General features: G+C 43.4%; 1 protein-coding gene across 1 annotated transcript in view; it reads right to left on the reverse strand.

The window, feature by feature from the left end:
- Positions 1 to 27,641, reverse strand: part of RPH3A (rabphilin 3A) — a 1,088,002-nt gene that overhangs the window by 579,631 nt on the left and 480,730 nt on the right. Inside the window, exon 3 of the mRNA XM_078667417.1 lies at positions 17,518 to 17,664. Within this exon, the coding sequence (XP_078523543.1) occupies positions 17,518 to 17,664 (147 nt within the window). The remainder of the gene's footprint in view (positions 1 to 17,517; positions 17,665 to 27,641) is intronic.

The raw sequence follows: 27,641 nt of genomic DNA on the forward strand, positions 1-27,641 counted from the left end.
GGCAGCCTTGGTGCGAAGAGGTAAATGTTTTCTTTGTTTCAATATTTTGTCCCTTTCAACCCCTTGTCCCCCCCACCCTGCACACCCCATTCCTGGCCAGCTGCCACTGCCAAACAAAGGCCAGAATTCGGGCATAACATGTGGAGATTGGTGCAGTAATACCGATTTTCACTTGCTGTTCTAATTCCAGGTGTCAAAACACATCATATAAGTGATAAGGTACCCCCTCAGTACATTGAAAGGATATTTCAAATCACAGAGGAGTTATATTACCATATAGATGAACAAGGCTGAAGGCAGAGTTCCTTTATAAGGTTGTGGAACTCTGAGGTGACTTGCAATATCCCTATCATGTACATCAGGGTGTACTTTATCTCATATAATACATGGTCACCCCATCACCTTTCCCACAAACTATTTAACACCGTGGTGCATAGCTCTTTCATATGGAAAAGCAAGCATGTTTGTAAACATGAAGAATAAAAATAAAACCTCTAGAGCAAAATTAAGCACATCAAAAGCCTGTTAGATATTTGTTGCAAACAGATATTAGAAACAGTTCATTACAATTCAATTGTTACAAAAACAAAAGCTGCAGTAGCTCAGAATGTGTGGAAACTTACAGAAATATGCTAGCTTTTCTCTGTCGAAGTACAAAAAAAATAAACATTCTCTCTGCTTGTCATTGTACACTATTTAATAGAGCAGAAGAAAGAAAAGCAACATCACTTTTCTTGCTTTAAACAGTTGCATTAATTATGCTCTGTGGCCGGACCTGCCTTAAACCTTGGCTGCTGGCTCTAACAGCAGGCATTGTGACAGCAAAACTCCACTGTAATAACTTACAATAATAAAGTTCTGGCGTCTTTTCTTTATAATCGGTGACTTGGTGTATGGCAGATTAGACAGAAATTAGTAGACTTCCATTTATACAGGGATTGCAGAATCGCATGTATTATAGCTCTATAATGCTGTCCAACATAGGTACAGCACATGCACTTAAACTGTCCCCATACACGTATAATTTGAAATAAGAGCCAGTCAAAACTTTACGACGTACAGATCTGAATATGTAAAGTCACATTTGCTGTGCGTTCAAAGAAAGAGGTATAATGTCAAGCTAATAATTGCCGATTATTCATTTAACATGGAGATTGGTGTTTACTGTTCATTCGCGGGCTACAAAGTGAGAAGATTTTGTAAGTAGAGCTATGTGACTATCTTGCTGGAGAACAGGGAGCGTGAAGGGAAAGGCTGTGGGATGTTATGTTTTTCTAACACCACAGCATTTAAATACCTGTGTATGGACTTTACACATATTTCAAAACATAACAGCAGTTAAAAAGCATACATGAAGCACTTTTTGTAATTGTGAAGTGTGATGGAAATGTTTAAATAGGATCAAAACAACTCAGACACATTAAGTAAGTAATTGGCAAATTATAATTATTAATGGAAACCCGATTTCCACACATTGGGCTTTGTTCTCTTTGTAGTTGTATCAGTAAAACTGTACGTCTGTGCAAATTTAGGGCAATTTCAATGAAAAATGTGCTCTCTGCAAATGACAGTGCACTACCAAAATATATATATATATATATATATATATATATATGTAACAGTGTGCTCCAAAATGCGCCACCGCTACCTACCAAAACCTCATTACTCTCATGCTGAATGGGTGTGGCGCATTTACTGCATTTGTTCTTTGTGTGATGCTTGGATCTTTCACAATCCCATTGACTTGGGTGATGTAACGACGATGGCAGCACCTCCACTTTTAAACTTTTTCTAACACTTTATACAGTAAAAGTAAACCGCATACAACCCTACTCAAGTAACAGGTAAAAGACAGCAGCATGCCATACAAGAGTTTGGTTTGATGGTCACATATTTAATAAGTTTCACTATCTATACAGTAGTTATTTCATGAATTGATTTAATTGCGCTCCAGACTGGCCTAATAACATGTAAATAAGCACAAACATTTACCAATATCTAATTTCCTTTTACATGCTCCAACAGTTATGAATTGAGTAAAGTGTTTTTACTGTGGACATGGCCTCTCTCTGGTAGAAAAAAAAAGGTTGCACATGACGAAAGATCCTATGCGAATGTTGATACTGAAGTGTTTCTGGATGGATTTGCCTCACACTGTTAGCTGGCATTAATAGGACATATTAAATTACTAGGTAGGCCTTTGGCGGTGAGATATTGTTTGTGGGTTCAGGGCTTGGTGGCGTATAATTTGAATTAAGAGCCAGTCAAAACTTTACAACCTACAGATCTGAATATGTAAAGTCACATGTGCTGTGCGTTCAAAGAAAGAGGTATAATGTCAAGCTAATAATTGCTGATTATTCATTTAACATGGAGATTGGGGTTTACTGTTCATTCGTGGGCTACAAAGTGAGAAGATTTCGTAAGTAGAGCTATGTGACTATCTTGCTAGAGAACAGGGAGCGTGAAGGGAAAGGCTGCGGGATGTTGTTTTTTTCTAACACCACAACATTTAAATACCTGTGTATGGACTTTACACATATTTCAAAACATAACAGCAGTTAGAAAGCATACATGAAGCACTTTTTGTAATTGTGCAGTGTGATGGAAATGTTTAAATATGATCAAAACAACTCAGACACATTAAGTAAGTAATTGGCAAATTATAATAATTAATGGAAACCAGATTTCCACACATTGGGCTTTGTTCTCTTTATAGTTGTATCAGTAAAACTGTACGTCTGTGCAAAATGTAGGGCCATTTCAATGAAAAATGTGCTCTCTGCAAATGACAGTGCACTACCAAAATATATATATATGTAACAGTGTGCTCCAAAATGCGCCACCGCTACCTACCAAAACCTCATTACTCTCATGCTGAATGGGTGTGGCGCATTTACTGCACTTGTTCTTTGTGTGATGCTTGGATCTTTCACAAGGTCATTGACTTGGGTGATGTAACGACGATGGCAGCACCTCCACTTTTAAACTTTTTCTAGCACTTTATAGAGTAAAGGTAAACCGCATACAACCCTACTCAAGTAACAGGTAAAAGACAGCAGCATGACATACAAGAGTTTGGTTTGATGTTCAGATATTTAATAAGTTCCACTATCTATACAGTAGTTATTTCATGAATTGATTTAATTGCGCTTCAGACTGACCTAATAACATGTAAATAAGCACAAACATTTACAAATATCTAATTTCCTTTTACATGCTCCAACAGTTATGAATTGAGTAAAGTGTTTTTACTGTGGACATGGCCTCTCTCTGGTAGAAAAAAAAAGGTTGCACATGACTAAAGATCCTACGCGAATGTTGATACTGAAGTGTTTCTGGATGGATTTGCCTCACCACTGTTAGCTTGCATTAATAGGACATTTTAAATTACTAGGTAGGCCTTTGGCGGTGAGATATTGTTTGTGGGTTCAGGGCTTGGTGGCGTTTTTCCTAGGTAAAAACTCTCTTCAGGATGGGGACCATTTTAGCTTGCAGGATTCAGCAGTAGTAATAAAGGCCACTTGGGGGTCGATTCCGATCCGGTAAAAAGCGCTCCGAATCGCCGTTCGGAGCGTTTTTCCCATGCGAATCGTACCCTGCAACGTCCCCCGTACGTATGACGAAGTACGATCCGTACCAGGAGCTGGACTCCGTACGAATCATACAGGGACCGTACGAATCAAATCCCCGTACGAATCTCCCTCGGAACCCGGTGTACGCGACATCTGTACGGTTCGCGGCTGCTTTTTCCGAACCGGCAAGTACGATTCGTGTTGGGTACGCACCGTACAACCCTTTTTCTATGGGAGCTGAAAACAGCCGTAAAAGCAGAGTTTGCCCCGAAACAAGTATGGAACGCCCCCCCCCCCGGGTACGGTGCGTACCCCTCATGATCGCAGGGGTACGGTGCGTACCCCTGCGATCACGGGGTGTACGCACCGTACCCCGCGATCTTGGGGTGTACGCACCATACCCCATGTACGCTGGGTGTACGGTGCGTGACCATGTCCGCTGGGTGTACGTTGCATACCCCCCATGATTGCAGGGGTACGGTGCGTACCCCTGCGATCATAAAGGGGTACGCACGGTACGGTGTGTATGTGAATGTGCGCTTTTCCGTACAAATCGCCCTTACCTGATGTGGACCGTACGAATCGCGTTCTGATACCCCGGTCCGGATCGTACTCGGCGAGTCGTATGGTGTGTGTACGAGTCGTACGGAAACGGCTCCGGATGCGAATCGTACGGACGAGAATTTTATCGGATAGGAATCGGCCCCTTGGTGTATTAGAGCACAGTTTAAATCCTTCTAAGAAGTACAATTTAAAGTTTAGATATAGTGGATATGAGGCGCTTATTAATGCATTTCTACAGTTTGCAAAGGTTTCACATGCATATAAGGAAAGCACAATGTTATTTGGAAATGTGATTGCAGACCCAAATCAATATAATGCGGGCTCAGGCAATTGAAGGAGTATTAGCATCAATATGTTGTGGTCAATCTATGAGTTTTTTGCAATAAACTTTCCTATTCATATTATTAAATGATGTGGTAGTGGAAACTCCAGTCTCTGTAGGATGATGTTTTTTTAATTAACTGATATTCTATTTGTTAACTCCAGGCCTCTTGTAGAAGTAATCCCTGCTATAGAGACAAGTGCCGCTGTATCCAACCTTCTAAAATCTGTATGGCTCCCTCTATGATTGATAATCCTAAAATGGATGCCTTTGCATCTAGTACAAGAAGACCTACAGTCTCCTTGCTAATAACAAAGTTCCCAAAAAAGAAAGGTTCTGTTGGTGCTGACATTTCTAGTAAGAAAGCAAAAAAGCTCTCTGTCGCCTACTAAGTCAAGTCTTCATCCTACTTTAGAGATTTTATCAGAGGAAATAAAAGCATCAAAATCTTATATGGAGAAAACAAAGGACGACCCAGCAGGCCCACTAGAGCTGATATCAACCCACAGTAGGGCCTCCAGAGAGTCCACTCTGGCCCTTCTCAGCTTATGACATAGACTGAGGGAAGCACCGGCACCTACCGCTTGATTTTAAAGAGGCAGAGTTCTAGTCTGATCTGAGCGGCGGACGGGGTTTTTAGCTGCTACAACATTCGTATATAAATCTTTATTGCATGTTGGTTCACTGCACTGCTGAGCAATTGTATACACAGGATTCAGAAATCTCTGAAACCAACATGGATACCTACTTTAATTACATTTCTACAGTAGAATACCCATATTTAGATCTATCTCTGCTGATACAGGAAATAACATTAAATAAAGCTATAAAGGCTACATAACTGTTAACAAAAAATAAAGCCCCTGGTCCACATGGAGTTCCCTTTTACTCTTAACACTTTTATCACAATGTATTGCTTGTCAGTTATTTCATTTATTTTGACATCATTTATTTTCTGGGAAATCATTGATCCTTCACTGAAGCAGGTATATATTTCTTTCCTAAGTTAGATGAGGACGTAACCCTTTGTAAACCTTGCAAACTACAAATATGTATTGTAAGGTATTTGCAAAGATTTTGGACCTGCAATTGGAATCATTTCTAAATTCTGTGATTAAAAATCAACAAAAAGGATTTATTATGAGCAAGTTATCTTCTGACAATGTTCGGATGTTTTTGAATATTATAAGTACAAATTTCCTTTTGCAGTAATCATATTAGATGCAGAAAAGGCTTTTGACCACTTGGGTTGGAAATGTATGTTTAAAGCTCCTCAATGTCATGGAATTGGATGACATTTATAAATATGATTTATATACTGTATTCCAATTCCATAGCTACTTTATAAATAAAATGTCGACTGTCACCTTTTTTCATTACATAGTGGTACTTGGCAAGTACTCGTCTTTCCCTGTTACTTCTTATTTTTGCTCTGGAACCCTTTTAACCCTTTTTAGCCATGGTGAATCAGAAGATTTTTATTGGAGTTTTTTTGTGAAGCAAAACAAATTAAATACTTTGCTTAAGTGGATGATGTGTTTCTTTATTTGAATAATATAAAGCATTTCGTGCCATATATTTTTTTAAGGATGCTGCTCTTTTTTCTAAAATTTTGAATTATAAGGTCAATAGGCAAAATCAAATATCATTCCTTTAAATAAATATTGTTTAACATATGAGTGTAATGTTTTTGGATTACTTTGAAATAGGAATAAAATGAAATATCTTGGTTCATTGTTTACTAGTAATGTTAAAGATACAGTTAAAATAAATCACCAAGTTACCAAAAAGACGATTGAGGTGTTAATTGAGAATTGGTCTCCATTATTTCCTTCATTACGGGTAATTAGATAATTAAAAAAGTGTGCTTCTCACTGTTATAGTGTATAGATTTTCTATATTACCGAGTAAAATTCTTGATAGCTTTCTTCAGAATTTTAATTCCTGCCTACCAAAACTTCTCTGGAAGGGAGGAAACCTTAGGATTCCATTGAGTAAACGGAAAGAACCCAGAGAACAAGATGGTGTTCAACTTCCCAATTTGTTTCTAAATCACTTAGGGCCCGAATAAGAGTTTGGCGGTCCATAGGACTGCTGAACTTACGGTGGAGGTGTGGTGGCGGCCGGGGACCGCCACATCACTGGTCCCACTGCCATATTGCGAGTGCGGTGGTCGGAACTTCGGGGGACCACCGCAATCAAAGATCCCTGGCAGTCTTGCGGCGGTCTGGGGAAGCAATATGTTTGGCGTTGCAAGCATATTATGAGTTTTCCCAGCCTTTTCATGGCAGTAAGCCTGCCATTAAAAGGCTAGCAGTGGGAATACAAAGGAGGCTCTACAGGGCCCCCAGTTGCCCCTGTGAAAGGGGATGCATGCAGGAGGGCACATGTTGTGCCCCCTTTCTGCATGCACCCCCTTTCCTACACGGCATGGACTACACATGCCATCCGGGAACGGCCTTGGATGCTCTCATTGTGGTACCTTTTCAATAGGCACCGCAGTGGGACCAACGCGCTACTTCCCTGCCAGACAAAGAGAAAACTCATAATCTGATGGGCGGCGGTCAACTTTGTAGATCTGGGAGCGGAGCAATGGCATGGCAGCCCGCTCCTGGACCGCCAAAGTCGGTATCGGGCCCTTAGCTTTTTTCTTTGAAACAGGCTCAGCATTGGTTGTTTTCCTCTAATTCCAATTTGGCTATTTCCTTAGGCATTCTAAATAAATCCCAATTTATTGAATCATCTTCATGGCATAATTGGAATATTACGAACAATTGTTGGTGAAGTTTGAAACAGTGGAGGAGTTTATCTGGTTTCCTAATTGTATCAATATAAAATAATACCCTTTCTTTAGTTACAAAATATTCATGAGCTTCCTGCTTTGTATACAAAAACATTATTGGTTATGGTATTGATTGATGTACATCGTCCTAATCTTGTTCATATTTCTTGGGATGAGTTGCACCTTAATTTAATGCATTATTCTATATCTCTTTAAATTTTAAACATTATGTTGCATTACGCAACAATAAAAAAGAAAGAATAAAAACTAAAAATTAACAATTATGGCAATATGATGAAAATGTTGATTGGTCAGTTGAGACATTAAACTCTGTATGAAAGAAAAAATATTCTGCCTCGAGATTAGCTAGTACATCAAAAATGCTGTTTTTCTTTACGCAAAGTGCCGTTTTCACACCTTCATTGTTAAATAAACTACAGTTACCACCAGATGATTATGTCAGTCATGTAAAAGAATACTGGAACAGTTATTATAGGATTGTCAAAATGTATAAGATTATGGTTGGACGTATGGTAGAAAATTAAATTGGGAATGCGGTCCTTAAATGTTTAAGGGCGACCCTCTGGGCGCAGCTGATCAAAGTCGTAAGAACGACATAATCGACATAAATCATAAATGAAACAACAAATATTTGCAAAGTTTTTGTTCGAAGCACAATTAAGGTGTGTTACCTTAATTGTGCTTCGAACAAAAACTTTGCAAATATTTGTTTCATTTATGATTTATGTCGTTCTTATGACTTTGATCAGCTGCGCCCAGAGGGTCGCCCTTAAACATTTAAGGACCGCATTCCCATATTTTACTTGACACCTCCAGAACGACGAGGTGATACCTCCGCGGCACGCTACAACCTTTGTACATTTTCTGAACACACTTTAGCTTGTGCACACTTCAAACAAACTTTGGCTCAGAAAATTAAATTGGAAATACCAATGTTTAATTTTGTTATAATAATAATGTTTTGCAGTTTATCAGAATTATGGAACAATCTCTCAGTCACAGGGAGAATTCCAGATTTACTTATTGCAATTGAAATTCAACAAATAGTACTGAATACGCATATATTATAAATGGCATGTTTTTATTGGTTTTTAGACCGAACCTACTAGACAGGGCTTGTGTAGTGTATTGCATATTGCGATTTTGTAAAACCGCAGAGGGGCTTGAAGTCGGCACTTTGCCTAATATTGTTTGGCTTTCCTGTCACTCATTTGCCAGCTTCTTATTTGTATTCTTGCATGTCAATTATGTGGTTGACTGTCCCATGATCTATTGCCTCTTTACCATTGCTTCAATTGGCTGGCACCTCTGCTTTCAATGCTTGCTTTTCAAGCACTATTTTTGATTTTGTTTTAAGCACTCCTTGAGAGTGTCTGTGTTTTTGAGGCATTGCTATTGTGTACTTCTCACACCCTACACGTTTAGCTACAGCACCCAACATTGCTGATGCTTTGCAATATGGCAAAACCATTGGCAAAGCCAATAGTTACAAAGGCAGGAATTCTTGGGTTTGCCAGTGCTTGTTTTAATGGATCGGATATATCAATGGTTCCAAAGATTACTTACAAATACAGAGGTTTCTAAACCTACTTAAACTACTATTCTCACATTAATATGCAATATATACATAGACAATTCTATAGTAAATCAATATTTTCCACATTTCTCTTTACTACTTCTTCTTTCTCTTCCTTTCTCTGTTCCTTTCTTCTGCTTTCTTATTCATTCGCTACCACTTTACGGTTTATCTAAAATTGTTATTTTTAATCTAAAAGGTTACTAAAATGCTATCAGCTTTATATTGTATGTGTTTTAATGTTTTATATTCTTTCAAATTTAATATTAGTGGTATTATTATAGTTCACTGATGGTATATTGAATATTCTGTTTGTATTTATGGCATATACATTTTTTAGAGAAAAATTATTCAACTTAAAAAAAGTGGTTGATATAAATACTGTTTTCCTAAAATATATGTAGGCAGTGCAATTAATTGAAAGTGAACTGGTTTTTTCTAGTTATAAATTAGCGATGCTCAATACTGTAAACTAGGTTTACTCAAGCAAAATAACTAAGCATGTTTATTCAAAGAAGAAACATTCATGATATCCTTATCCTGCTCTTGATAGCTCCAAACACTCTGGCTTTTGTTATCCAAGCTACACGAACAATCCTTCGGGTAAGCCCTGCTTGGAAGATTTGGAGACAGTAATTGCATGCAAGCCTGAAAGCAAATGGGAGCTAGAAAATCAAATACTACCTTAGATTGCAGAATATTTGAAACTTCACTTCCTGACAATTTTACTGCAAATGTAATTTCAAATTGGCTGACAATTTTTATTTTACTTTAAAAAATATTTTGTGTGCTTAAAAACAGTAAAATAAAGGTTAATTATTAGCCCTTTCTCTGTCAGTCCACAGTACACGTTCTAATTACCAACATTTGCTGTCTCCTCGCTTTTTAACCCGTTGGCTGCTGCTGTCGGCCAACGGTCGTCACAAGCACTACCTCGGTAGTGCTGCCCACTTCCGTTGGCCAACGCGGCCCCGCCCATTTCTTAGAACGTTCCGCACTAGCGCGGAACGTTCAGCGCAGCCATCGGGTTAATGTCTCCCAGGGCATTTCCCTTGACGTCCTCTACTCAAATTTGGCACTCCTACAAACCCTTTCAGTTTCTTTGCTTCCATTCCATTACCTCTCTAATACATTCAAACAGCATCTCTCCTAACCCATAGATTTAAGTTCAAAGCCTTGGTCATGGCTCACTGTGCCCTGTATGCTTCCGGTCCTATCTATTTGCGGAAACGTTTTATGTTCTACACCCCAACTAGACAACTGGGCTCTGCTTCTCAACTTCTAGCACATGTTCTCCGCTTTTGCCTGCAAATGATGGGCGGCAGCTCCCTTGCCTTGAGGGCCGCTCTGGCTTGCAATTCGCCTCCTTTCGCTTTCTGTAGCATTCTGGACCCCACTCTTTTTTTTAAAAATCTGAAAACATTCCTTTTCATTTAATCAGTTTCCCCACACTCCTCAAGGTTTGCGCCGGGACACTCCTCGGAGTATCTGTGCGCGCTACAAATTTAAATAACGTAACATAACAAGTTATTCGCCTACTCACCAAATTATGAGTGGAGTTAACAGCATTCACCTCTTTTTCTCCGGTCACTCATCACTATCTTGTACTGCCTTAATTACTTTTCCTATATGAAGTTCATACAAAAAATATAACTGGAATTTCAATTGCTCCATGTAAAAGTGGAATAGTGTGCCTGGATTAGTACTCCAAAGTGGCACAAAAGGGGGTGGTGATGGACGGAGCATCTGAACCAATCATACACTCACACCCAGTCAACAGATCTGGGTTTAATCCATCACCGTTCTTTAGCCCACTCTGCCACCCCAGTTCAGACATGGGCATATGCAAATCAGTCTGACCCTGTGCCTCATGGGAACAGTCCAGCCCGAACTGCCAAGCCATGCCTTCCCTGGATCGGAAACAAGCTTCCGAGGACCGGTTTCTGGCATTGCAGCCGTCTTCAGCCCAGCTTGCTTGAATCTAGTGGCAAAGTGAGCAAGGGACTCACGTCGGAGCATACCCTGCCAACTTATGGCAAACAAAGTGGTACAAAAGGGGGTGGTGATGGACAGAGCATCTGAACCAATCAAACACTCACACCCAGTCAACAGATCTGGGTTTAATCCATCACCGTTCTTTAGCCCACTCTGCCACCCCAGTTCAGACATGGTCATATGCAAATCAGTCTGACCCTGTGCCTCATGGGAACAGTCCAGCCCTAACTGCCAAGCCATGCCTTCCCTGGACCGGAAACAAGCTTCCGAGGACCGGTTTCTGGCATTTCAGCCGTCTTCAGCCTGGCTTGCTTGATTCCAGTGGAAAAGTGAGCAAGGGACTCACGTCTGAGCATACCCTGCCAACTTATGGCGAACAAAGTTGTACAAAAGGGGGTGGTGATGGACGGAGCATCTGAACCAATCAAACACTCACACCCAGTCAACAGATCTGGGTTTAATCCATCACCGTTCTTTAGCTCACTCTGCCACCCCAGTTCAGACATGGCCATATGCAAATCAGCCTGACCCTCTGCCTCATGGGAACAGTCCAGCCCGAACTGCCAAGCCTCATTTCAGTAGAAAAACCCAATTTGCTGCTGCTTTGCTCATATTTCAATCCTGTTTGTTTTGTGCCGTGACCATCGAGCTGAGCACATTTGTTCTTGTTTAAACTCTATTTTTTCTAAACATGCACTAGTTGACTGACTTTGTGGGAGTTCAAGATTTGCCTCAACCCTTCCCCACCCCAGTTAACAATTCTGAATCTCACAGGCTAGTGCTATGTTTTTCAATGACTACGGTTATGGAGAATAAAAGTAGCATTCCAATGTAGCTTCTTTCTCACATCCAACTACATAGAAGTAGCCTAGGTTGCAATTAGCCCAATCCCCTGCTTTGCATATACTCTTAAGATATTTGCTGATTAAGTACATATACACTTGTTAACTTTTTCCAGCAGAACCCCACCAATGTTGGGGCTCTTCCATACCACGCCCCTCTAAAAAACGGATGTACTCCTCCCCGAGAAGATAAAAAAATCAAACCATTTCCAGTATGATATTGAGTCAAGAAAAAGTTTCTAATTACCCTCAAAGTACCAGTCTTACTCTCCTAATATTACAGAATGCTAGTGTAATATTGCATGCAAGTACATTGATGTTTATGAATATAAAATGTGGATTTGCACTCCTAAATCAATTTATTTCATCTTACACCTACAAATGGCTTTGTGAATTTGGCTTGCAAAGTGTGTTGCACATCTAATTAGAACTTACATGCACAAAACCTCTGCTCTGTGGGTGTAAATGCCTTGATCCTGAATGACAGGATCCTTAAACATTTCCATTCGCCTACAGGATGACAAACACAAGCACAGCAAACCCTCTGCAGTAGTATTAAGGGCAAAACAACAGACACAATATACAGAACTTGATAATTATTATTTTTTATGCGTGGATGTTTCAACACGACATGAACATTGTCTTTGAATAACAGTGTTACAGATGACCGCATCGATTTTCAGTCAATCTGCTTTAGCACAAAGCTGACAACCATATGTCACAGTTGCCATTGCTGCTTGAGGTTGCTATCAAAGGGCTGGTGGCATAAGGCCAGAAGCTTTGGCAGAAAGAAACTGGAAGGAGTTTGCCAGGGACAGTAGGTAATTTGGCACATTGACTTGATTGCTGCTGGAACACAGCTCTGCGTCAACAGCTGAAAAGGTGAATTTGTATTGACTTGCACTACAAGCTCTTCGGTGGCAGATGCACAAGGGATAGCAGAGCAGAGGAACAGTCTGTTTGCTGACATTTTTCACTGCACCAGCTACAGATTAAAATGTATATTTTGTAAAGCATACGTTTACCCCAAGCACCCAACTCAATGGTGCTCATAGTATCGACCTCGGTTTGATGATAGCCTGAATGCCCCCATCCCCAAGTCATACTATGAGTTTAAACACAGACGCCTGCAATAGCAGCATTTGTCTATTATGCCATCGGGCCTGTCTGTCCTATTGTACTGCAGCTGAAGAACAATAAAAGGAAAAATAACTAAGGATTGCTGGTTAACTCGAGAATTCTAAATAATTAATCACCGAATATTCAAGGGGCAGCTCAGAAAACGTAGAGCACAGTGGCTGGGATTCTTAATCAGCTTCCGCTCCATTCTCATCCCCAGTCTGTGCAGGGCAGATAAGGCGCAAGAAGCAAGCGGCATCTGTGGGTATGAAAGCGCATATTAGAAAAAAATTATTAGAAAAAGGTTGGAATTTGCATTCATTTGCATCACTATATGGGTGGGGGAAAACGCACAGGCAGACTCCTTCGAGCAGAAATGCGGGGAAGATGGCGGGGAGGCAGAAGTGAGATTGAGCCTGCAAGAGATGTATTTCCATTTCAACATTTCTTCCTGGCCATTGAAGCTAGTTCAGGCGCTCCCCGCCTGTCGGTTCCGGTTTCCTTCACCCGGAAGCACTGCAATGCAGTGGCTGCTGGCTAGAAAGCTAGTCATGCGACGGTCTCCCCCTTGAAACAGCCAGTGGCGGTTCATTTACAGCACAGGGTTGGCGAACAGAGAGACAAGGAGCTAGATTTGCGAATACCAATCACGTAACTGGGAAATGTGCAGTTACTGCTGCATTACACAAAAGAGCCATAAAACCACGCGGCAAAATGGGAGCTAATATTTTATGCCAAAGGTGCATGTCCAGAGTGTGTCAGGGGGCCGGAGCCATGACACAGTTTTAAGATGTTCATGTAAGATACATTTACCCACCATGGGCCTTATTCATAGAAAAAGTGGAAAAGTACTCCAGTACGTTTCCTCACACATTATTAAATTTCTTTCTGTGTTGTTCAGGAGAATGACCGAAGTTGCAACACTCACAGGTGACCAAGTGTACTCATGGAATTATTTGATAGAGTGATATTTATGCCCAAGTGAAATTTAGCATGCATACATTTACATAATGTACATTTATTTATGTGATTTATATAGCGCCTGTCTACCCGGAGGCTTCCCGGCGCTGACAATGAGAACTGTAGTAAGAGAAGGGCCCATTAGTGGCTAGATGGAAATAGGCAGGTCTTCAGCTTTTTCCTGAATATTAGTTCATTTTTCTTCCCTCTAAGGTCCAATGGAAGGGCGTTCCACAGTTTTGGGACCAAGTGGGAGAATGAGCTCCCTCCCCATCTGGATTTTTTAATTCTTGCAGTGGTGAGGAGGTGAGCGTGGAAGGATCTACATTCATGTAAGTGTAAATGAGTGCCCTAGTTTGGGACCATTCCCGTTCCACCCTGACATAGATTTACTCAGGGGCCGCTACTCCGCTACAGCGGAGGAGCGTCGCCCCACTGCCTTAAGCAGTGAGAAACATAAAATGATAATAACTTGGAGTTATCATTTTATGCTTCGTTTCGGACTCCTGCAGATTTGCGGCAGGTGGGGCTCCTCTGCTCCGGAGCGGGGCTCAGGGGAGGAGCGGTTTGCCCACTCCAAAGTGCGCAATGACTGTTTGGCCGATCCTCTCAGGCTGCCCAAACTAGTCATGCGCACTTTCCCCTTCTTCATGCAGGCTGCACAACAGCCTGCATGGAGAACATGCCCACCCCTCCAGCCCCTGGCTGAGCGCTGGTCCATGGCATTGTGATTGGCTTACGGGCGGGAGCCTGGATGCCTGCTTCCTGTCAGAGTCGGAGGCTGGAGAGCAGGAGCAGAACCAGGGATGCAAGACCAGACCTCAAGGCAAGTTTTTTTTTATTCCAACCCCGCGCCCGCTCTGCCACCCGTGAGCCATGCCGGCCGCCACTGGATTTACTACTGTTCTAAATAGGTGTAGACAGTTTTGTTCCTACTGACAGTTTTGTTCCTACTAAGATATTATTCCACTACCATGTATAAATATGTCTTTTGCAAACATAGCTATACAAGCAGTTTTTAAACCTAGAATTGTTTTAATGAATGTGTTATGAATATGTTTTGTACCAATTGAATATATATCTTACAGTGTTTTCTTATGTAATAGGATTGTGATACTATGATTTTTTTTAACAAAATTTTATTAATAAACGCACAAATATTTTTTATAAAAATAAGTCTTTGATTCATATATGGTTTCCCATTGCACAGAGGGGTCTTGATAATTTACATTGTAAATTTGGTAACCTAGACAACCTAGACAATACTGCACAGTCCTTTTGCATGTCGGTGGTCACCCCACAAGGGTAAGGCACACCTAACATAAGGTACAATCAGGTAAAGGTACTCCGCTTTTGCTAGATAGGTGTAGATGCACAACCATGTGAGGGGGAAAATGGTCTTAGGAAAGGTTTACGAACACCCCCAAACATGGAATGTTGTGGTGTTGTGGGTGTGCACAAACTTATCAAGGCATTCCCGCCCTGGAATGTCCACCTTGGGAGAAGATTTACTCATCAAAAATACATGAGTAAATCATTTTTAAAAGTCCAAACCTATGTTTTCAGAATCATAAACTGATTTAACAGCTGCAAACAATCCATTTGTACACTTAGGTTATAGATTTAGATGCATAAACCAAGTCATTTTCACGTTTGAAATGTAAGTGTACACATGAGAAATGGGTCTAATGAATTATAATGGGGTCATTTGCTTAGTCAGCTGTTCATTTAATCTCTTATGATTTGTTCTCTCGTGGACCACCTTTGAATATCTTTGACTTTTGCAGTGAAGTCAAACGTGTCACTCTTCCAAGAGCATCAGGAAAAGGACTGGGAGAAGAGCATTCCTGAATATTATCTGTGCTGAATGGTATAATCTATTGGTAGAACACAGTGATTCTCGAAGAACTGCAGCCCTTCAGGAACGCCTTAAACACACCCATCTTCCCAAAAGAATCCTACTGTGCATTCTTTAGTGCTTAGATGTCTTTTGAGATTGGTGGCACTCTACAAATTCAATGATCGATTGATAATTTGTTGTTTGACCTGCAACATCTATGTATTTATTGTTTATAGCTACTATAGTGCAGAAAAGGCACCCAGTCACACTTCAGATGTACAAAAAACTTCGTTTTTGCATTCATAACTGCTGCATGTGCTGGTCAATATACAGGTATTTACATTTTGTTATATGTTAAAAAATGGGATCCTACTGCCCTTCCTTCCACCCTTTATGCACTCCAGCAAGATTGTCACATATTTTTCTTTACTTTTCTTTCTCTGGCTGCAAAGTGAGAGGAGTTTGTAGACATCGGACCCCACATTAAAAAACATAACCAGCAGAAGATATAGACTGACATTTGAACTCTGTCTTTAAAGTGCAGCAAAGTGACAAAGTAAATACAGAATTTAAAGGCATCTTTATTAATTGCTTGGAATTTCGCGACTCACCAAAAATCTGCTCGAGCCACAGTTTGGGGAACACTGCTTTATGGGATTCTTTTTATGTTGGTGCTTGAAATTGGTAAAACACAACATGTTATCTTCCTACATCTTCTGCATTCTTAAAACAGCTCACGAGGGGCCGTATTACGAAAGTGCCCCTTCGGTGCAAAGGTCATTAGTGCCTGCTTTGCGCACCACCCGGCACTTTGGTATTCGACAAGGGGCCACAGACATTTGTGCAGCCCCTTCTGTAATACAGATAGTGCTGGTGCACACATAGCACCAGCGCTACCACCAGAGGGCCTGCCCTCATTTTCTTGGGGCCACAAGGGGGTCCTGTGGACCCCCCTCATGTCCCTGTTTGCAGCCAAGTGCAGTTATTCACTGCACCCGCCTGCAGGGAGATCTCTGTCCCCGCTTAAAAGTGCTGCCGCCTTTTTCACTTGAATGTGCTGCCCTGGGGGCAGCGCATTCAAAGTATTAGGGCACACATTCAAACAAGGTAAGTGCGCCCCATTCTTAATATGCCCCAGGTGCGCGTTATGATGCATTTCAACACAGGCTGTGGTGCTGAATAACAAATCTGTCTCCCCAAAAACGCCAGCTAAGCCTCTGTAACGCTGCACAAACCTCAATCCTTTAGCTTCCATTATTCTCTCACATAATTCAAGATTTTGTACATTTCAATTATTGCCAGAGTTTCACTGAAAATAATTCTATTTAAAAAAACGTTGCTGGTATAGAACATGGAGAATGACATACCACATACATATCCTCCTTCCGGGAATCTTTGGAATTTTTTGGGGGGAATGTCAAAAAGTATTTCACTATTATTAAGAACCTGATTGCAAATCAAGTGAAAATACTGAATTGAGTGCCAGCTCCAATTTGCGCCAGACTCAGATTTACAATGCGGACACAAATGCACATCCCAGGGGGTTTTTCCACTGCTAATTATCCTCAGATCACACCTATAAGAAACCGTAGGGTAAACACTGCTTCTGCAAGGTTTGAAAATGCCCAGAGTATGCATTAGCATTGACTAATAGCATTGCATAACATTTTTTAACTTTTGTAGACAGAATGGTTTGCAGATGTTTGCTACCAGATATTAGCTAACCCGAGCAATCTGTATATACTGGATGCACAATTTACTCCCGAGAGGGCGTGCATATTGCAGCCCTCATGAAAACAGCACCTCAAACATTCAGATTGCGTTTTATGCTTTATTCCTGACAACTAACGGATATCTCTTTATGAGCTGCAATAAAGCAAACAACATAAACTGAGTTGCAGTTGAAAAGTGATTTCCTTACCCAATACGCTCCTGCTCCATTTCTTCCATTTTCTCTGCTCGTTCGATTACCCTGTTGATAATCTCCTTTTCCTCGTCTGTCAGATCCTCATGTTTCCTCTGTCTGTCTGTCTGGTTGGCGGGATGCATTGTCCATCCGCTGGCAAGTCTGTGGAACAATTTAAAGACTATTAAACTTTTTATATGTTCATGAGATGCAGACACCACCAGATCCCTGGGCAGCAGAGCAACACTTCTCAATGTTCTGCAGATGCTAAACAGCACATTAAGGGCCCTTTTATGCTCTTGGTCGTAAAACCTCGGACCTTAGGGCAGAGGCTTCACGGCCAAGATCATCGGTTTCAATTCAGACCAGCTGAATATAATACAGCCGGTCTGAACTGAAACCAGACGGTCATTCCGGCTGCCTTCCGACAGGTCCAGGAGCCCATCTGCAAGTCGGAGACTGGCCCGTAATCCAAATGGAAGGCGTTTCTGCCTTCTCTATTACGATGCACTGTTTCCAGCTGGTTTTCTATGCTGGCATTTCTGACATGGAAACCCCGTGGGAAAGCGTGTTTGGGGGCTCCTAGCAGGGTCCCCTTCTGTTTGGGGCCTCCGATTCAGGGCCAAGTGGGTGCCACAGTTGCCCCCTTGATGATCCGTGCACCTTGTGGCAGGCACCTTGGTGTTCCTGCCATAGGGTGCAGGGATGTACACAGACTCCCATTCCCTATGGTACCTTGTGTTACATCGGTTTACTACTATAACACATGCTCCCATAGAGAAATGGGATCGCATCGTGATTAGGTGGTCGGGACCGCTGACTGGAGATCGCTCCGTTGCAACTGACATTGAAATAAGCCCTTTATTCTCTATTCTTTATTCAAATATTTTTGATCATACGAAATTTTAATGATAGAAATGACATTTTAGAGTTTCAAGTCAAGTCAAGTCAAAACCACTTTATTCGATTAATAAAAATCATAAAAGTATACTATACAAATTGTAGTTTCTTTTAAAATAGTATCAAAACATAAAATTCCATTAAAAACAGTTAAAAAAATAATTTCATGATAAAAATCAGTTGATCACTATCGGTAGACTTGTAATGACTCGTTTATCAACTCCTGTAGGGCTGCCTGTCTAATCCTCCTACTCCTAATAGACGCGACAAGAAAACTTGCAAAACCAAACATGGTTACAGGGGATTCCATTAATTGTGAAAACAGCAATGCGGGTTTAGCCTGTGTAAAGGCCTTCTCTTTCAGTACTGGAAAAATAAACCTTTTTCTAGCTTCATAGTACAGAGGACAAAAAAACATAAAATGCATGTTATCTTGGGGGGAGAAATCATCACATTTACGAGGAGCCGCATCCTCAGGTCTACTCCATCCCTGTGGGTCACTTAATACCAAATGAATCTGGTTGAAACGACATTTTGTCAATAGCCATCTGTGAAAAGGGATCGAAACGAAGGAAAGGTACGATTGCGTGGCTAGAGACGAAATGAGCATAAAGTGAGCCCTAACTGTAGATTTACTTAACTCTTCTGATTCCCGCTCTGTCTCGCTGAGCTTAATATAATTTACTTTAACCCATTTAAGATCAGCTTTACATAGACCTTCAGGATTGGAGAATGTCTCTGGGCGCCCCAATTTCCTTGTTGACATTTTAATATAGGACAGCCACTGGATTTCCTTCATTTTATCTAATTTCATGCAATCCTTCAGAATCTTGTGATTCAGAGTAAGATTCAGATTCAACCAGATTCTAATCCATAACAGGATTGGGGCCATTTTTATTGTATCTATTATATAGCCTGTCTCCAACTCAAGGTGGACCGAATAGGTGGCTGTCGATTGTGGAAGGCCGAGGAGGGCACGTAGAAATTTATTTTCTTCTCTTTGGATGGAGTCGGATTTAGTGTACCCCCATATTGCAGCCCCATACCTAGCAATTGATATCGTTTTTGCTTTATATATAGCTAGGATAGCCTCGCATGGTTTTCCCCCCAATCTTTTGGCAAAACCCAATATTGCAGCCGAGGAGCTTCTCACAGCATTCACCTTAGTTGAGAGTTGCCGTGTCCATGGTCCTTTGTCAACAAAAAGAACTCCCAAATAGGTAAACACTTTCACTCTTGTGATTGCTTCCCTGTTGCAATAAAAGGATTTAATGTTGTTTTTCCCCGTACCTACAGACATAATATGCGATTTACCATTATTGACCACAAGGTCCAATGATTTCATAAAATCCCCGAAGGAGTCTAGTAATCTCTGTAAACCAAGGGGGGGCCGCGCCAGTAAAACGGCATCGTCCGCGTATAGGAGTACAGGGATGGATGTTCCTCCTACAGGCGGAATGTCTAATGTTGCCGTTAACAAGTTGTCTTCCAGGGAGTTTATGTATAATGTAATAACATAGGGGCCAAGATGCAACCTTGGCGCACCCCTCTACCTGATTTAAAACTTGCAGTACATTTCCCCTCCTGCGTCATCTTTATTGACGCTCTCAGGTCTCTGTGTAACTCGGCCAAGAAATACACAAGGGGCCGGTCAAGTCCTAGGTCCAACAGCCTGGTCCACAGCCTCGATCTATTAACTAGATCGAAGGCCGTGGACAGGTCCATAAAACCCAGAAAAATTGAACCCTTAGCAGCCTTCGTGTATTTAGATACAATTAGGTGTAAGTTAAGACATTGGTCCTCCCCAAAAACGCCAGCTAAGCCTCTGTAACGCTGCACAAGCCTCAATCCTTTAGCTTCCATTATTCTCTCACATAATTCAAGATTTTGTACATTTCAATTATTGCCAGAGTTTCACTGAAAATAATTCTATTTAAAAAAACGTTGCTGGTATAGAACATGGAGAATGACATACCACATACATATCCTCCTTCCAGGAATCTTTGGAATTTTTGGGGGGGAATGTCAAAAAGTATTTCACTATTATTAAGAACCTGATTGCAAATCAAGTGAAAATACTGAATTGAGTGCCAGCTCCAATTTGCGCCAGACTCAGATTTACAATGCGGACACAAATGCACATCCCAGGGGGTTTTTCCACTGCTAATTATCCTCAGATCACACCTATAAGAAACCTGTAGGGTAAACACTGCTTCTGCAAGGTTTGAAAATGCCCAGAGTATGCATTAGCATTGACTAATAGCATTGCATAACATTTGTCCTTTGTCATCAAAAACAACTCCCAAATAGGTAAACACTTTCACTCTTGTGATTGCTTCCCTGTTGCAATAAAAGGATTTAATGTTGTTTTTCCCCGTACCTACAGACATAATATGCGATTTACCATTATTGACCACAAGGTCCATTGATTTCATAAAATCCCCGAAGGAGTCTAGTAATCTCTGTAAACCAAGGGGGGGCTGCGCCAGTAAAACGGCATCGTCCGCGTATAGGAGTACAGGGATGGATGTTCCTCCTACAGGCGGAATGTCTAATGTTGCCGTTAACAAGTTGTCTTCCAGGGAGTTTATGTATAATGTAATAACATAGGGGCCAAGATGCAACCTTGGCGCACCCCTCTACCTGATTTAAAACTTGCAGTACATTTCCCCTCCTGCGTCATCTTTATTGACGCTCTCAGGTCTCTGTGTAACTCGGCCAAGAAATACACAAGGGGCCGGTCAAGTCCTAGGTCCAACAGCCTGGTCCACAGCCTCGATCTATTAACTAGATCGAAGGCCGTGGACAGGTCCATAAAACCCAGAAAAATTGAACCCTTAGCAGCCTTTGTGTATTTAGATACAATTAGGTGTAAGTTAAGACATTGGTCCTCCGTCCCCCTCCCAGATCTAAAGCCATACTGGGCATTGGTTAGGATATTTTTCTCCGTCGCCCAGTCTGTTATTTTAGCTAGAATAACCTTCCCTAAGATTTTAATAGAGGAATCTAGTAAGGATATAGGCCTGTAACATCTGGGTTCTCCCCTTTGGCCCTTCTTAAACACGGGGATTATAATTGAGTAGGACCATGATTTCGGGAACCCTGTGGCGGGCGATGTATTAAAAACATTCGTCAGTATCTTTGCCCAATATTTGGGATTAGCCTTATACATATCAGAGGGCACACTGTCAGGGCCTGGCGCCTTACGCCCTGCCGTTCCCTCTATTGCTTTCTCATCCTCCGCTATATTAAAACTAATGGGTATCAATGGGGGATCAGAAGTTGGTACCTCAAAGGTTTCCAGCTCAATATTACTCCCATATATTTTTTCAAAATGGCTTAACCAGTCCTCCTCTGAGGTGTTAGCTTCTAATACAGAGTTCTGGGTACCAGTGAACAAAGGATTATTTACAATTGCCCAAAACTTGGAACTGTCTTTCATGGTTGCTTTTTCCATTAACGCTGAACTGTTAATGAGTACTCTTTCCTAAGCTGTACTACCAGCCTTTTATCCCTCGGTCTCTCATTAACAGCCTTTTTGAGTAAGTTGTGGGCTTTAGTGCATTTATGATCGAACCAACCTAAGGCAGGATTAGTTTTAACTCGGGTGTTAATTGCGAGTTCTTTAGCCACTTGCAGGCAAATGGCTTCATATGAAGCTATTACATCCCCCCATAATTGAGGGGGTCTGCACATGTATTTGGTTCCGGGCCAACCTTTGTTGTAATGGTGTGAAAAAATCTTCGGTAGTGACCTTACTCCATTTTAATCTCCTCCCTTGATCTTTAGCTTTTACATCAGGGGCAACTTGTAACAAAGCTGGTTTGTTCAGGAGGGAAAGGCCATTATCCAGTTCGATTACTACCGGGTTGTGATCGCTAAAGGAGGAGGGTATAGCATTATAAAAAATTACACGACTTAAAAGTCTTGGGGATAAGAATATGTAGTCGATTATAGATTCACAGTCCCTGGCTCTGTACGTAGGAACACGATTACTTTTATCGGAAAACCCCACCTCAAACAGGTCATTATTGGACAAAAGTGCCTCCAATGCTTCCCCCTTGGTGCTGTGTTCAAAGTGTTGAGGGGTTGTGAAATCAGGTCCATCACTATCTTTATATTGACAGTTTAGACTACATAAATGTACATTAAAATCAACCATCAGGATATAATGAACAAAAGTGGTTTGGTTTTCCTTATAGGTTATTAAAAAATTTGACAGCGAATGGAGATGCTCATTTGGGGACTCCCCTTGCAAAGAATTATAGCAATTAATGAGAACTAGTTTGCTGTTGTTTGCCAAACTTACTTCTAGTATTAAATAATTAGGGGAAGTGCAGTCAACCTTTTTAAACTTTTCCTGTTATGTTTACTGAAACCAGAAACATAAGTCCCCCTCTGTCTCTCCCTGCTGACGAACTCAGGGCAGGTACATAGTAAGATGTAAAACCATTAATCCAGAAATCACAAACCTTGTCCCAGGTCTCTTGAAGTGCAACAATGTCGTACTGTTTCACCAAATTTAGCCAGACATTATCATCCCTTTTGGACCGCAAACCAGCAATATTCCAACTTATCATTTTTACCTTTTCCACCACACTCTCAGTGATGCTTGCAGACTTAGGTTGGGTATTATTAAGACTCAATTTTGCTTGTGCGGTTCCATATAACCCAGGTCAGCCAATCTCCCCCCTCCCTGTCCCTCAGAGTCCTCACGTCAGTCACACGCCTCTAGGCCCGAGAGTAAATCAAATCTATTTTGTGTCACAACATTTGGCCTATCCGTGCAATAATTGTCAACATTACAAAATTGTGATACTACAGGGGCCCGAGGCTCAGTAGGAGTAAATTGTCTAGATCTCCCGAGGTTAGGAGGAGCTTTGATTAAATGCGTGTAAAAATAACCAAGTGGACGCACACAAACACTATTTTCGTCATAGACCAGAGAGGCTGCCCTTAACAGAACTGTAGCAACATGTTGGGGGTGTTTAAAATTAACAATTATACAATCCCCACAACACGTCTTTCTGGACGGGCCAATCCAGTTTGCCCTTCTGGTGGACAATATTTGATCGGAATATTTTGTTTGGAAGCCACATTTCCTATTCAGCCATGACACTGTTTTATTTTTTAGTGATTCATGTGATTCCTCATGGGACTGGACGGGGTAATGATCAGGAGGCGGGACATTGGTTAGGATGACCACATAGGGTGCACAGTCAGGGGGAAGGTTTATAAAACGGCTTTTTTTTACCTGTCTAAAACCTGATGAGCCATCTGGGCCTAAGGAAGACTGTTTTGTTGGGCAGGTTATTGGTGGAGGATCAGGAGAAACAGATTCAGTTACAGTTGTTTGCTGGCCTAGTTGCTGCAGGTTGTCATTACTAATTCCCTGCCCCGTTCCAGCAGGACCCTTTGCGACAACCTTGGCTCTTTTAACCGAGGCCAGGTGTTATGCTAACAGACCACCTAGCCTCTTTACTTCTGAGGTGACAGTATCCAATTTGAGCACTAGGGGTTTAATAAACTCTTCTATCTTAGCCTCTAACTTAGCTTCTATAGAGCAGACCAGTAATGCAAATTGCTCTGGGTTTATGTTAACACTGGCTGCACTGTTTCCACCCTGTAAAACTGTTCCAGCAGCATGGCCGTTTTGGACTGGTTGGGAGGTTTCTCCTCTTTTTTTACTATACTTCCCCCCACGTTTAATTTGAAATTTTCTACATGTTCTCACTGGTCATGGGGCTGGCGGGGCCTCCTCTATTGCATCGATAGATATATCAGATAATTCCTCCAGTGGCTCAGAATGGACCTGCGCTGCAGTCGTTTTGACCACCCGATTGCCCAGATCAAATGTATCAAGCTTTTCAATCTTTATCTTCGCCCGCTCATCCATTCCCTGAAGAGCTGGGACATTACCGTCTTCAATTATGCAGACGACCTGCAAATCATCTTCCCTCTTAACACCCCTAACGCAGCTCTCGACTGTCAGGCGGTCATGTTACATATCCAGCAATGGATGAACCTTAATCAGCTCAAGCTGAACCCAGGGAAGACTGAGCTAATTCTCCCTGGCAGTAGCTCCACTCATTGGGGCCCACAGTTTTGGCCTACAGAGCTGGGCTCCCCGCCCATCCCGGCTAAATCGCCAAAGAGCCTGGGGGTTATCATAGACCCAGAGCTCTCCCTCAAGCCTCAGGTTGGGGCAGTCGTATCCTCGTGTATGGTTCAGCTTCGGAGAATCAGGAAAGTTTCCCATCTACTCTCGCCTGAAGCCCTGATACAAGTTTTGATCGCCCTTGTGCTCTCTCGCCTGGACTTTTCCAACTCCTTGTATCATGGCCTACCGAAATACCTGCTACATAGGCTGCAAGTCGTGCAGAATCAGGCGGCCCGACTAGCCTTTAAGACCCCGAAGTGGCAGTCTGCAAAACCACTACTCTGTAAACTCCACTGGTTGCCGGTCGAACAGAGAGCTGCATTCAAGATCGGCTGCCTGACCTACAAAGCTGTGACTGGTACGTCCCCCGTCTTTCCCTAGTGACTCAATCAATCAATCAATCAAAGCATTTATATAGCGCACTACTCACCCGGAGGGTCTCAAGGCGCTGGGGGGAGGGGGTCCGCTACTGCTCGAACAGCCAGGTCCTGAGCTGCTTCCTGAAGGCGAGGTGGTCTTGGGTCAGGCGGAGGTGGGTCGGAAGGGAGTTCCAAGTCTTGGCGGCCAGGTGGGAGAAGGACCTTCCTCCTGTGGTGGCTCTTCGGATGCGGGGGACGGCGGCGAGGGCGTGGCTGGTCGATCGAAGCTGGCGTTTGGGAGCGTAGAAGTTGAGGCGGCTGTTGAGGTATCCTGGGCCTTGGTTGTGTAGGGCTTTGTGTGCGTGGGTGAGGAGCCGAAAGGTGATTCTCTTGTTGACCGGGAGCCAGTGCAGGTCTCTCAGGTGTCCGGAGATGTGGCTGCGGCGGGGGATGTCCAGGATGAGTCGTGCTGAGGTGTTCTGGATCCGCTGGAGTCTCTTCTGGAGTTTGGCAGTGGTTCCGGCGTAGAGGGAGTTGCCGTAGTCCAGACGGCTGGTGACGAGGGCCTGGGTGACCGTCTACCTGGTCTCGGTGGGGATCCATCGGAAGATCTTACGTAGCATGCGCAGGATGTTGAAGCACGACGAGGAGACGGCGTTGACTTGTCTGGTCATGGAGAGGGAGGAGTCCAGGATGAAGCCTAGGTTGCGTGCGTGGTCTGTGGGTTTGGGTGCGCTGCCCAGGGCAGGGGGCCGCCAGGAGTCGTCTCAGGCGGAGGGTGATGATCTCAGGATGAGGACTTCCGTCTTGTCTGAGTTCAGTTTCAGGCGGCTGTTCGACATCCATTTGGCTACGTCTGTCATCCCTTCGTGCAGGTTGGCTCTGGCGGTGGCGGGGTCGTTGGTGAGGGAGAGGATCAGCTGGGTGTCGTCGGCGTAGGAGATGATGTTGAGGTTGTGCTGGCGTGCGATGGCTGCGAGGGGGCTCATGTAGACGTTGAAGAGTGTTGGGCTGAGCGAGGAGCCTTGAGGAACGCCGCAGATGACTTCGGTGGCCTCCGATCTGAACGGGGGGAGGCGGACTCTCTGTGTCCTTCCGGCGAGGAAGGAGATGATCCACTCCAGTGCCTTCTCCTGGATTACGACGTTGCTGAGGCGCTGTACTAGGGTACGGTGGCAGACAGTGTCGAAGGCCGCGGAGAGGTCCAGGAGGATGAGGGCCGCTGTTTCTCCGTTGTCGAGCAGGGCTCGGATGTCATCGGTAGCAACGATCAGGGCGGTCTCGGTGCTGTGGTTGGCCCGGAAGCCAGACTGCGAGAGGTCGAGGGAACCGTTCGTCTCGAGGAAGGCGGCCAGTTGCTTGTTGACGGTCTTCTCGATGACTTTTGCCGGAAACGGGAGCAGCGAGATGGGGCGGTAGTTCTTGAGGTCGGTGGGGTCGGCTGATGGTTTCTTAAGTAGAGCGCTGAGTTTGGCGTGCTTCCAGCTCTCCGGGAAAGTGGCGGTGTCGAAGGAGGTGTTGATGATGTCCCGCAGGTGGGGTGCGATGACAGCGTCGGCCTTGTTGAAGGCTTGGTGAGGGCAGGGGTCTGTCGGAGATCCGGAGTGGATGGAGTTCATCGTGCGGATGGTGTCTTCGGTGCTGATTGGGTTCCAGGCGCGGAGGGTGGTGGTGGGGGGCGGTGGTTCGGTTGTGTCGTGCGTCGGTTGAGTGCTGAAGCTGTTGTGTATGTCCGCGATCTTGTTGTGGAAGTAGGAGGCGAGGGAGTTGCAGAGGTCTTGCGAAGGGGTGATGTCGTTGTTTCCGGCGTTGGGATTGGAGAGCTCTTTCACGATGTTGAAGAGTTCCTTGCTGTTGTGTGCGTTGTTGTCCAGTTGTTCCTTGAATGCGGTTTTCTTGGTGGCGTGGATCAGTTGGTGGTGTTTTCGGGTGGCGAGCTTGAGGGCAGTCATGTTGTCCGGTGTTGGGTCTCTGCGCCAGGTTTTCTCGAGTGTTCTGCAGTTCTTCTTGGAGCTCTTGAGTTCATCGTTAAACCATGGGGCTTTCTTGCTGCCGGGTCTGCTCGGCGGGGTCTTCAGGGGGGCGAGGTCGTCTGCGCAGTTGCTGATCCATTTCGTGAGGTTGGTGGCCGCTTGGCTGGGGTTCGTTGTGCTGGTGGGAGGGTTCTTGCTCAGGGAAGTAGCGAGCTGGTCTGCAGTGATCTTGTTCCAGCTTCAGCGGGGAACCTGTTGCTGGTGTAACGTGGTCCTTCTGAAGCTGAAGTGGACGCAGCTGTGGTCCGTCCAGTTGAGTCCCGTGGCGTGGCTGAAGGCGATGTCCTTGCTGGAAGAGAAGACCGGGTCGAGTGTGTGTCCGGCGTAGTGGGTAGGGGTGGTCACCAGTTGCTTGAGTCCGAGGTTGGCGAGGTTGTCCAGCAGGGTGGTGGTGTTGCGGTCGTTGTTGTTCTCCAGGTGGAAGTTGAGGTCCCAGAGGAGGATGTAGTCGGCGGAGGGGAGGGCGTGTGGGCTGATGAAGTCGGCGATGTCTTCGCTGAATTGTGTGCGTGGTACCGGGGGTCTGTAGATGAGGGTGCCTCTGAGGGTGTTCTTGGGGTTGACGTGGATCTGGAAGTGCAGGTGTTCGGTGGGTGCGAGGGTATCGTCGGTGTCGGTCGTGATGCGGATGGTGTTCCTGTGGATGATGGCGATGCCTCCTCCTGTCTGGTTGACGCGGTCCCTCCG

The sequence above is a fragment of the Lissotriton helveticus genome, chromosome 11 (genome assembly GCF_964261635.1).
Source record: "Lissotriton helveticus chromosome 11, aLisHel1.1, whole genome shotgun sequence".
Classification (NCBI taxonomy): Eukaryota; Metazoa; Chordata; class Amphibia; order Caudata; family Salamandridae; genus Lissotriton; species Lissotriton helveticus.